We start from the raw sequence: 13,036 nt of genomic DNA on the forward strand, positions 1-13,036 counted from the left end.
TTTTGTTGCCATGTAACCATGAAGTGGTCTGAACTTGCTGTTACTTTAAGGCACGTCTTTCTCCCTCCCCCCCCCCCCCTTCCCAGAACTCTGGAATTGAAAAAGCGTTTCTGTTCGATGTGGTCAGTAAGATTTATATTGCGACTGACAGTACTCCAGTGGACATGCAGACGTACGAGCTCTGCTGTGACATGATAGATGTGGTGATTGACATCTCTTGTATTTATGGGTAAGCAAAACATTCTTCTTTATTGCAATTGGAGCAAATTAATTTTTTCGGACAGTGTATTCTGACTCCGCTTTTCCCTTCTCCGTCCATAGAGGCCGTAGTTGGGCCGTCCCTCCCCGGGTTGGAGACAGAGCTCAGTCATGCTCAAAGTCCATAGAGCAGTCTTCAGGGCTGCAGAAAAAGAGGTGGGGGGGGGATGCTGGGAGGGAGGACCACCTACCAGCCTTTCTTAGCTTCTATAGCATTTTAAAAATTTTATTCACTTGGCTATTGTACTTTTGCATCTTTCTATTTACTCACTTGGCTTTTTTACTTTGGTTTTAAGTAACTGAGGTCTGTAAATAGACCGCTTAACATGCCAATAGTAACAAGTAACCGCTGAGCAGATGCCTTTTATTGTGACTAAAACTTTGTGGGACGTATCACCTAGTTTAATTCCAGCTGTTCCGTGAGGCAGGAGTTACTCTACTTGCTTTACAGATAAAAGAAACAGACTTTGAATGGTGACTTTGCTAACAGCTGCTTTTGCTGTCATAAGAAATGCCTAGGCTCTGAACCTATTGTTCCAAGTGATCATGATCTGAGACTGAAAACCCTGCACACAGCGCACCCCATGGGGGCATCAAGAGCGTTCCCGTTATCCTATTTGTGACAGAAATTGTGGCAAGGACAACTTATGTAGGACCTGTCAGTGCAGGAACATTATGAGCCTCATACCAGTATTTTCATTCTTTTTTTTTTTTAATATTTATTATGTATACAGTATTATGCCTGCATGTGCTGCACGCCAGAAGAGGGCACCAGATCTTAATGTAGATGGTTGTGAGCCACCATGTGGTTGCTGGGAATTGAACTCATGACCTCAGGAAGAGCAGTCAGTGCTCTTAACCGCTGAGCCATCTCTCCAGCCCCAGCATTTCCATTCTTGCCAAGGTCTTAGGAGGTGAGCATGTTATGTGAGCACGTGAGTCTGCATGAGCACAAGTTAGCAACCGGGTTCAGAGAACATGGGACAGAAAGTCAGATGGTGGAAGGCAGAGGGGGATAAGCTCCAACCTTCTAGAGGTTGACAGAGCAGCAGTGCCAGGTGGTGTGACGCAGTGAGAAGAGTGACAGCACAGGGCCTGACAGAAGGCTGGCAGCATGCCGGCCCCAGCTACCGGCTCGCTCTCACTGCAGCTGTACAAGCTTGCTCTGCAGACTCTCAAGCATGCAGAGTGTTTCCAGCTTTAGTAATACAACTTTTTCCACTTGCTAATATTATTTTAAGCCTCTAGGAAGTTTTGGTTTCTATGAACTTTAAGGCCATAGTAAATAAAAACTGGCAGATGTCATTTGGCCAGTTTTCTAATTCTCTACCAACCAGACAATCAAAATCAAATTTTAAAAAATACTGAGGAGGATTTTTTTTTGGTTTTTCAAGACAGGGTCCTAAATTCAAATCCTAGTACAGGAGGTGGTTTTGAATGATTGACAGGTTATAGTGATTCCATTGATACTTTCTTTTTATTTATTTTTTTAAATTAAAAAAAAAATTTTTTTTGGTTTTTCAAGACAGGTTTTTCTGTGTAGCCTTGGCTGTCCTGGACTTACTTTGTAGACCAGGCTAGCCTCGAACTCACAGTGATCCACCTGCCTCTGCCTCCAAAGTGCCGGGATTAAAGGTATGTGCCACCATGCCCAGTGATACTTTTTTAAAAAATAATTTATTTATATATATGAGTGCCCTATTTGCATATATGTCTGCATGACAGAAGAGGGCATCAAACTCCATTTTAGATGGTAGTGAGCCACTGTGTGCTTGCTGGGAATTGCACTCAGGTCCTCTGGAAGAGCAGCCACTACTTAGCTGTCTACTAAGCCATCTTTGCAGCCCTCATCGATACTTTCAAAAACTAGTTTCCATATTTTTTTAAAGAGTTTGAAAGTGAAACAGGACAGGCAAGCTGTAAGCATTGGCAACTGCCAGGAGGAAAGAGATGAAAGAGGGACATGCCTTTTTGAATTAGGATTCAAGAAACCGGCCATGCTGTGCCATGGAGGTCTGCATGTAGCTGCATGGCAGAGGGGAGGGGCACTTCAGGGAGAGTGTCACAGAAAGCATGCTCAGGCTTTTGGGCAGAATCTGAAAGAAAACTAGATAGCAGGATAGCCGTGCTGTGTGCTGGGCACTCTAAGCAGCTGTCTTTTTTTTTTTTTTTTTAAGATAAGATCTGTTATTGTCTGTGCTGGCCTTACTTTTAAGTATGTAGATAACCAGCTTTAGGCATTTTTCTTTTCTTTTTTTTTTTTTTTTGGTTTTTCGAGACAAGGTTTCTCTGTGTAGCCTTGACTGTCCTGGACTCACTTTGTAGTCCAGGCTGGCCTCGAACTCACAGCGATCCGCCTGCCTCTGCCTCCCGAGTGCTGAGATAAAAGGCGTGCGCCACCACGCCCGGCTTAAGGCACATGCCTTCATTATGTTGTGTTTGCCCTTTTTACTTCTACAAGATTAAAGCGTCAGCTTTGATGAAGTTGGTTTTTATTTGGATTTTACATCGTGGTTTACTTCTGTCATTAGTTTTACTCAAGCTATTTATTTGTTTATTTATTATTTTTGCCAGCCCAACTTTCCCCAGTATCTGTCTGGCTTAAAGGATTTTTCTGGCAGCCAGTGTGTGATCAGAACTCAGTATGGGCAACTGTTTACTACACAGTAATTTTTGGGTGAAATTGATAAGGCTTAGTGTAATTTCAGTTGAGTCAAACTTCCCATCGCTTAGTCATGAATTTGGGCAATACATCAGAAAACTTACATAGTTTCAGGTAAAGGGAAAAGCTACACTCTCTCTGTCTGTGAGGAAAGGATTCAGACCCAGGGCCAGTAGTGTCTTCAGTGGGTCCTGCTTTGACCATTAAAGCTGTGATGTCAGTAGGTAGCTGGTGAATTCTGTCACCTCTCCAGTCGGAAACTTGGAAGTACTGATGGTGTACAGAGGAGGAAGCCAAGGTCTGACGTCACTCAGCTTCTTCAAGCTGACACAGTAGAGTGGTGGCTCAACCCTGTGCCTACAGACCACACCTGAAAGCGCTGGCTCCACGGAAGTGACGTCAGCCACGCAGGAACGCTCTGTCTTTCATGGGTTTGCCTGTTTTTACCCATGTGGACATACTTGCTTTTATTTTTCTGATGCACATCTGTCATTTGTGTTTTAGGTTGACTGCTTGGAAATTAGTTGCAGGGCTGTTGATTCTTTGTATTTCCTGAGAACAAGGATACCTTTTTATAGGTCTATAGTTTAGTCATCAAATAAGGCAAACTTTTAGAATGTCTAGCCTACTCTGTTAACTAATATATACCATACTCAAATTTTACCAATAGTCCTATGGTGCTGCTGCATTTTTCTGTGGATCTAGGACCAAGGGCCTTACCTGTGCTAGACAAATGTGTGACCACTGAGCTGTATGCACAGCCTCTTTTATTTTATTTTTATTTTTATCTATCTATCTATCTATCTATCTATCTATCTATCTATCTATCTATGATACAGGGTTTCTCTGTGTAGCCCTGGCTGTCCTGGACTCACTCTGTAGACCAGGCTGGCCTTGAGCTCACAGAGACCCACCTGCCTCTGCCTCCCAAGTGCTAGAATTAAAGGCCTGCCACACCACTGCCCAGTGTTAATTCTGTTTTCTAGTACTTTTTTCCTTTTGCCCAAATCAAGCCTGTGTCCTGTCTGTCTGGACTCTCTTTGGAAGTGTTTGACCTTGCTTTTGGCAGCCTAGCTGTTCTACCAAGTAAAAAACAAAATGCCTTTGGCTCTGGAGGGGTGAGAGTGCTCCTCTTCCCCCCACTTGTGTTCCTCAGGCACCGGGAGCGTTGCCTAGTTGCCACAGTAACCACTCATTGTGCGGATAAGAGAGTACTGTCAGAGTCACCTTCTGTGCCTGTGCCCAAAGGCACTGCAAGTATAAATGACTTATTATTAGGATGCTAGAGTTCTGTGTGTGTTGAACCGGGGGGTCTGTCTCTGGGTTGCGATTTGTAGTTCTTTCTTGGAGGTCAAATACACTTTGGTTTCTGTCTCCATTTAGTCTCAAAGAAGACGGAGCAGGAGCCCCATATGACAAGGAGTCAACGGCCATTATCAAGCTGAATAACACAACAGTTCTTTATTTAAAAGAGGTGACAAAGTTCTTGGCACTCGTTTGCTTTGTCAGAGAGGAAAGCTTTGAAAGAAAAGGTAATTTTTGGTGTGGATTAAAAGAACTGCCTCAGCCCGCACTGCCTCTGTTGCCTGTTGAACGTGTGTGTAGGCGGCGGCATGCCCTCGGAGCCTCGACTTGATTGACAGCCTGAGGCATGCCCTGCACGAATGGGCATCCGGCCCTGCCTGTCCGCTGGGTGTACAAGCTATGACTGGGATGGGGTGGAAGTAGAGCGAGGAATCCTCCCCATTGCCAGCCCGCTGCACCAGGAAGGGATTTCTTAGCCTGTGTTGCAGCTAGAAGGTGTTAGCTGAGCCATGTGACTTGTTCTCCTGATAAAGGTATGTGGCTCTGGCTTCTGCTTAGTATTCACATATTCTTGGAATAACAAGGATGCAGTGACCCACATCGGAAGGGTGTGGCTGACACTGGCTCTGCCAACTGTCTTGTAAGGGTCAAGCAGGTATTGGTGTGTGGCTATGTGTGTATGTTTTAAGTAAAAGCAATTTGCTGATTTTTTTTTCTTTATTTTTAAATGATGTTTGTGTGGCTAGGGCTGTTTACTGGTAGCCAGGGTGTAGCTAACAGGGCTAGGGGTGCCTCAGAGCTTGTCCAGCTACTCTGAGGCCTAGGCTTGCTCTCCAGCCCTACACAAGCCAAACTGAGACAAAGCTGGGAGCAAAGGCAAGCCAGTGAGGTGCAGCGCTAACAGCTGCCAGAGCGGCTTCCATTAATTCGTGAGCAATGAACACTTATAGTCAAGGAACACAGTTGGATATACGCCTTTAATCCTCATGTTGGAGAGGCAGAGGCAGGTGGATCTTTGTGAGTTCGAGGCCAGCCTGGTCTATAGATAGATGGAGTTCCAGGGCAGCCAAGGCTACACAGAGAAACACTGTCTCGAAAAAGCAATAAGCCAATCAACCAACAAATAAACAAACAAGAACATAAAGAACAGGGCTGGAGGCTGGGCGTGGAGGCGCACACCTTCAGTCCCAGCACTTGGGAGGCAGAGGCAGGTGGATCTCTGTGAGTTCGAGGCCAGCCTGGACTATGAAGAGAGTCCAGGACAGCCAGGGTTCTGTGTAACAGAAATCCTATCTTGAAAAACCAAAAAACAAACAAACAAAGGACAGGGCTGGAGAGATGGCTCAGAGGTCAGAGGTTAAGAGCACTGTGGTCCTGAGTTCAATTCCCAGCAACCACATGGTGGCTCACAACCATCTATAATGAGATCTAATGCCCTCTTCTGGCATTCAGGCATATATGCAGGCAGAGTGCTATATACAAAATAATAAAATAAAAAAAAAAAAAAACAAAAAAAACCCGTAAAGAACGAAATGAAATTTCACATCTGAGGAAAGCCTCATGTTACATTTATTTATTTGTTTCTTTCTTTTTAGTTTTTTCAAGACAGGGTTTCTTAGTGTAGCCTTGGCCATCCTGGACTTGCTCTGTAACCAGGCTGGCCTTGAACTCAAAGATCTACCTGCTTCTGCCTCTCAAGTGCTAGGATTACAGATGTGTGCCACTGCACCTGGCACTTTTCAAATCTTTGGAAATGTGAGGAGCGCTCTGGAAGCTCTTTAGGAAACACTTAACCTCACTCACAAGACACCTAACCTGCCTTTCCTGCAGCCTGGGCCTGGTAGGTGATGGCTGCTCCTCTGCTGCCCCCTACTGGCGGTGGCTGACACACATGGCAGCGATTGTTTCTAGCACCGTTTAGTGTGTTTGTCTCCTCCCGCAGGGCTCATAGACTATAATTTTCACTGCTTCCGGAAGGCCATCCATGAAGTTTTTGAGGTGAGAATGAAAATGGTGAAATCTCGAAAGGCCCAGAGTCGGCTACACAAGAAGAAAGGACCCACTGCTAATGGAACCCCGCGAGTGTTGCTGTAGGGGAACGGCAGCACCTGAATCCAGACCTCAGTGATGGGGCTGCACTACAGTAACTGCGGCACTGCGGCAAGACTGGGACACTCACATGGATATGTTAAAGAAAAAACTACCCTTTTTAAAATAAAATAAGCACTTTGAAGCAAAAACTTGTATAATAACAATAAAATGGAACCCACTGTACTTTCACTACATAAATGTAAACTTTTATGTTGATAGAAAAAAAATCCCTCGTGAAAACTGCCAGAACTGTACATATTTTGCACTTTTTCATGTTTTTTCTCACTGAAATGAACTTTGATAAGATGACTTTTCTAAACTCTTCTCTGTACTTGGTGTCAAGGACGTGCATACTATAGTCCATATGGCAATTGGAAATTAATCCAAAGTAATACCCTGCTAATGACTTTTTGTAAATTTGGGGATCTTTGCTACCAATTGTTGAGGGGGAAATCAATTTTCATTGGAGCAGGAACAGGTCAGGGCTGGAAGCTCCAGGCAAGAGCAATAAGAACCTGTCCTATTTATAGGAAGTAGAAACAGGAATTTTGTAGTCGGACAGTGGTGGTGCACACCTTTAATCCTAGCAGGTGGATCTCTGTGAGTTCGAGGCCAGCCTGGTCTATAGCATGAATTCCAGGACAGCCAGGGCTACACAGAGAAACCCTGTCTCAAAAAACAAACAAATGCAAAACTAAGAAATTTTGTAGCAAGCTTACCTATCGGTTTGTATCCCTATGGCCACGCCCTCTTACTCACTGTATCCCTGTGGCCACACCTTCTTACTCACCGACTTTGTGAAGCTCTTTGCCTCCCACACACCTGGCAGTCACTTTATGCAGATGTGTGATTTCTTTTTGCTGCATTTTTCTAATGAACCTTGGGGACCAGATTTCTGAAATGATGCCAGTCAGTGTGGAGAAACCTGGATGTTGTTTGAGGAAATTAGGACAAATAGCATGGATTTGTTGGGGGTAAAAATTGAGTCGGGCTGGTTGGTGCACGCCTTAAATCCCAGCGCTAGGGAGGCAGAGGCAGGCAGATTGTGTGAGTTCGAGGCCAACCTGGTCTACAAAGCAAATCTAGGACAGCCAAAGCTACACAGAGAAACCCTGTCTCTAAAAACCAAAAAAGAAAAAAAAAAAAAAAAGCAGCAGCAGCAGCAGCAGCAGTGCTTCTAAACTTGCCAAGGAGGCACAAATAACAGAGGCCAAGAGGTTTCCCACACGTAGGCAGCTGGCCACTCAAACGATACATGTGTCCTTGTGTGTGCTGTGAATGTCGTCGTGTTGTGCTGTGTCTGAAGTCTTTGTCCAGGCCCAGTTTTTAATGCCCCATGACCACAGGAGTGGAGCAGATCTTCCGTCTTCCACTGAGTTTAGTCCTTGGTGGCTCCATCCGTTCCCTGGCTCACCCTTTCATCTGCGACAACATGCCTCACGCCCTCCACCCGTTCCTACTATGTTCCACTTGCCACAAGCTTGCTCGGCAAGACACAGGACCTAGGAAAGCCTCTGGCCAGTGGGAAAAGGGAGGCCTAAGGACGTACATCAGCTAGCTGCATATGTGGCTTTTTTTTTTTTTTAGATTAGTCGGGAAGTGGGAGTCCTAAATCTAGCCCTATTCCAAACCATTCCAAAGGTGCACATGGCATTAGAAAAGATTGTTTATAAAGCAGAGTATCCTAGGGGTGGCAAAGCTGGCTCTTGCAAAAACGTAGGAAGTGCCTAAAGCAGCTTGTCCCTGAAGCACACTTCCTTTAAGAGCCACCTTCCCATCTTGCTTCCTCAAGTTCTGTAGTTGTGTGTGTGTAGGGGGTTATTTTGTTTTGTTTGAGACAGTGTCTCTCTATGTGGCCCTGGCTGTCCTTGAACTCAGAGATTCGCCTGCTTCTGTGCAGGGATCAAAGGTATGCATCACCATGCCTGGCCAGGTCTTAAGAGTTTTGAAACTGGAGATGGGTGACTGGAATTTATTATTTGAGCCTCCCAATAGTCTGTGCTCTGTTAAGATTTCTAGTAATTATGACATCATGGCTCCTTCCTTATGGTTCCTCCTGTGCAGAGACCCGAATGAGTAGGTAGAAGCCTTAAGTCCCAGAGAAGTTTCTCCTTTCCCTAATTCCTTAATTTTCAAGGCTTTGGTGACAGTCTGGATGGAGGCTGGCTGCTCCTCCTCTTACCCCCGCCTCACCCCAACCACCACACCCAGACACTAGAGAAAAAAAAAACACAGTTTGCTTTTGTGAGACAGGGGTCTGAGATAGCCTAGGCTGCCTCAGACTTGCTAAGTAGCCAAGGATGAGCTCCAATTTCCGGTCCTTCTGCCTCCATTTCCTCTAAATGCTAGGATTATAGGGAAGCACCACCACGCTTGGCTCGGACAGTGCTGAGGCTTTGTGCATGTGGGCCAAGCACTCTACTGAGCCACTGTCCCCAGCTCTTGTTTCTTAATAATTTTTACAAAGTATTTCTCTTTGAATATATAAAGAATTGAGTTTTTAAATAAGACACTAGTTTCAAGATAAGACCCTTACTTGTCTGGTAAACCACATAAAATGGCCGTGTCTAAGTGGAGCGGCCACTTTAGAGCTGGTGATATAATGGGGTTTTTGTTGAAATGTGCCTTAAAAGCCTATCACTCCAAGAACATGTGACTTTGAGGGATAGGCACAAGCGATCCTATGACAAAGGGCCCATGTTGCTGACCGTAAATGCACTCTTTAGTTATCACATGCTAATGCTGATTACTGCCTCAGGCCTTTGAAAGATGTCCGGATGGTGATGTTCTCAAGTGTGTGACTAGAATCACACCGGATCTTCACGTTCATTTTCTATGTGATCTTAGATTTGGGAGTTAGCTTAATGCAGTGCAGATCTGTGTTTATGCTCCAATGTGACTATCAATAAAGGTCAAACTCCTGGCTAGAGTGGCTGCACAGGAACATTTTTGTTTGGTTTTAGGAGTTGAGCACTTGGAGATTTGTAGAGCGGGCAAGCTTTGGCTTTCTCAGTCAAGTACAAATTCTTTGTAGCGGGTGAGACTGAACCAGATACCTGTCCTCCTGGGACTGGTGTGAGTGACGTGTACGGAGTGCTTTGGGAGGAGTATAAAGAAGAGCAGGTTAACGGTTACCAAACGTTATTCTGTAAACATAGTATATTTCGGATCCTTAAATGGGAAAATGACTGAAAACCGCAGCAATACTGTTATGCATGGGATGTACACCAACTCTGTCTGAAGCAGAATTCATAGCATCAGTGGAACTGTCGTGATGGTTAAAGGATAGATGCACTCAACAAACACAGGCCGGGGGAGGTTTGTAATCACACTATGCTTTACTGTTGATAGGACATCATTTGTAACTACCGCCACCACACTCGTCAGGGATGCTAACTGCCAACTTAAAAGCATGTTTGTGTGCCAATGATTGGTGATATACCCATAGCTTAGTTTTCTGGGACCAGAATGGTCTCTTTTGTTAAAATTTAAGATTATGTTTACCATACACACACACACACACACACACACACACACACACACACACACACATCACTGTTTGATTGGTTATGTTAGGTCCATTTAATAAAAAGTTTTAAAAAAAATGTATCGAGGTGGGATCTTTCTATGTTACTCCAACTGATCTTGAACTTCCGGGCTCAACAGGTCTTCTACTTTGGCCTCTGCAGCTGGGTCACAAGTTTGTGCAACCAGCCTTGACTGTTTAGCAAAATCTCTCCATTACTCAGTTCTAACTTTATGCAAATGAAGACAAATCATGGTGTAAATTGATCGTACACTTTCTTTATTTGAGACATGGTCTCAGTATATAGCCCTGACTGTCCTTGGAACTAAATAGATCGGGCTGGCCTTGAACTCGGAGGACTGCCCGCCTCTGTCTTCTGAGCGCTGGAACTGAAGGTGTGTGCCACCAGGCCAAGTTTGAATTTAAACTTTGATTTTTTAATCCCATTTTCCTTCAGCATCAGTCAAGCCTAGGGCCTCCTTATACATACTGGGCAGGCCCCAGCCCTTTGAACCCTCAGTACACCGTATTTTTAAATTTGAGACATACCTATTAGGATGCTGTTGTTTCAGATGATATTGATCTTGGACTGAGAATCCACAAGTATGCCCTTCAGCGTTTTGGCACTCCAAGAACCAGCCAGACTTGCTTCCCATGAAAAGGCTGAGCTGCCACACTGAAGTGTGGGTGTTAATTTGTCTCGGGCTCACTGGCACCCTGGCTGCCCTGCTCTCTCAATCTCTACCAGTAAACTGGGGCAGACAAATTCTAATTTCTATAAAGAGGATCATAAATCATAAAACTACTAGCCCTCCCATGAATTGGGCCTCTTCTGGAGTTGCTCAACTATAGCAGGACAGTCAGACGTTGGTCCCACACAAAGCCCCCCCCAGGCTCTGTTCAGCAGTTGTCTCGGCTGCTGCTGCCTAAGGCCAGGCCCCTCAGGCTGCCGCGCGGTTTCCTTTCCAGCCCTGTAGGAAAGTATGCTCTGGGTTCTCAACTCTCTTTAATGAGGAAGCCAATAAGCAGGTGGTGATCCTGGACTTGGATCTTTAATAAAGCAGTCATTAGGGTTCTGTAAAGCAGTGCAGTAAAGTGGCTCACCTGTATGGCTGTCCATCCAGTGGGAAAGGGACTCCTGGGACTCAGTGTGTAAGAAACAGTCACCAACCCACAAAGTACTGCCTGATTTCATTGTCTAGACAGGGTTTCTCTATGTAGCCATGGCTGTCCTGGATTTGTAGACCAGGCTGGCCTTGAACTCACAGAGATCTGCCTGCCTCTGCCTCCCTAAGTGCTGTGATTATAGGTGTGAAAAGTTATTTAACTCAAGTTCTAAGGAATCTGATGCACTCTCCCGGCCTCCAAAGGCACTGCATGTACATGGTGCATGTACCTACATGCAAAAGGCTATATTATTTAAAATATCACTTACTGTACACGGCTATACGTGTAAATGAAATAAAGTCCATCTGAACTATTAATTTATATATTTAGATCTTTGCATTTATATCACAAATTACATAAAATGTGTAAACTGACATTTCCTCATGCAATTCAACTTTTTTCAGTGTACCTAGTGCCTTAATCATCATCATCATCGTAACATTTTGAATGATCTAATGGTTCTCTTGGCGTTTAACACAGAACACACCTTACCTTTAGTAGGTTATTGTCAGCGGAGGCCTTACGGACTTTTCAAGACCAATCTGCTTGTTGGAGACAGGTGGTCTGGAGTTTGCAGTTTTCCCTTAGCCTTCCAGAGTGCTGGAATTACCTGTGTGTGCTGCCATGCTTGATTGACCTGAGAGCCAGTTTTCTCTTGTTTGTTTTGCCTCATGCTGGGCTCCACAAGCAGGCCACTGCTGCACTTGCCAGTGCTCTAGACTGTTTTCCCCAGCATACTAGTGACCTCCATGAGTAAGTACGTCTATGTGTGTGTGTGTGTGTGTGTTTCCCAGGCTCTCACCCTCAGCAATGATGAATCGGCATGCTTTTGCCTCTCTGCATCTGTTACCGAGGCTGGTGACTTTTATAACAAAATCACTACCATTCAGCATTTAAAAGGACATCTTGTCTCCTTGAACAGTATCTTATTCAAAAGCAAGAGACTGAAGGTCCAAAAATTCTACGTCCTACTCTGCCACATATGGCATATATTACTGTTTACAAACACCTACACCTAAACTCTACGTCAGGTCTCTGAGGAAGTAAAATTGGTGCCAATATTTTCTCACAGGACACTAGAAGGCAGATGGATTGTGACGCCTCTTTGGCATTGAATGTAAGAGTGAGCTGTGGGGAAGGCCGGCTGCTTTTCAGAAGCGGTTTCAAGGGAAAGCCACATAGTGTTAGCTGAGTGTGCTAAAGAAACTGATAATTATAGCCCAGAATGCCGGGGGCACAGAATTCCGAATTCCTACCCTTAGTGCTGACCTTTGTCTGCAGAGTGAAGAAAGTGACATGTATTTATGAACTTAAAAAAAAAAAAGGTTTGTGGCTATTACAGTGGAAAATAAAATAAAAAGGTACTTCGAAGTATTGAACTCAGCCATTAACTGTTACAGTTTCCTGTAGGCTCAATTTTCTTAACCAATATATTTTGGTTAAGAAACGTAGTGACCAAGCATACGTCACTTATAACCTGACTAACCAAAACAATAGGAAATGAGGATTAATGGACACAATAACAAAACCTTAAGGATATCAGTTCTGAGGAACGATTCTCCTGGCATGAGCCGCAGGATTTCTTCTGCTGGAACCTGGGGTAACCAGAACCCAGAACCTCCACAGGAGCTGGAGCCTGGAAGCCTTCCCTCAAGCGGTTCTCTCTAGGCGCGTCTTGAAACACAGCGACGAACAGCCAAATCTATCCCAAGTCTCCAAAAAGCCCCGCCTCCAGCTCTGGGCTCATTTATATCTCTCCTCCCAGAGTCTGTTCACAGAATCTTTTCAGCTGGCAACAATTAAGCTCCTGCACGAGGTGGTCAGTCTTCTAGTGAATTAACCTCACCTGTTCTCTCACGAGACCGTTCCAATCCCACACTTGGGATCCTAAAAACCAGGTTTATCTCCCCTTCAGCTTCCTAATGAGGGCACAGCTGTGAGGAAGGGGCAGCAGCACTCTAAGCTATCCACCTTAATGTGACGACAACTGAGTGTCATCAATCAGCAACTGGCTAGCTGGGAACTGC

The 13,036-nt window shown here is 44.8% G+C and overlaps 1 protein-coding gene across 1 annotated transcript in view; it reads left to right on the forward strand.

The window, feature by feature from the left end:
• Nucleotides 1-7,756, forward strand: part of RRAGD (Ras related GTP binding D) — a 28,976-nt gene extending 21,220 nt beyond the window's left edge. The window contains exons 5-7 of the mRNA XM_084782962.1: nucleotides 87-229; nucleotides 4,304-4,452; nucleotides 6,168-7,756. Of these exons, the coding sequence (XP_084639088.1) occupies nucleotides 87-229; nucleotides 4,304-4,452; nucleotides 6,168-6,319 (444 nt within the window). The 3' untranslated portion in view covers nucleotides 6,320-7,756. The remainder of the gene's footprint in view (nucleotides 1-86; nucleotides 230-4,303; nucleotides 4,453-6,167) is intronic.
• Nucleotides 7,757-13,036: the final 5,280 nt, after the last annotated feature.

Source organism: Acomys minous, assembly GCF_964271855.1.
Source record: "Acomys minous genome assembly, chromosome: 1".
In the NCBI taxonomy this organism is placed as follows: Eukaryota; Metazoa; Chordata; class Mammalia; order Rodentia; family Muridae; genus Acomys; species Acomys minous.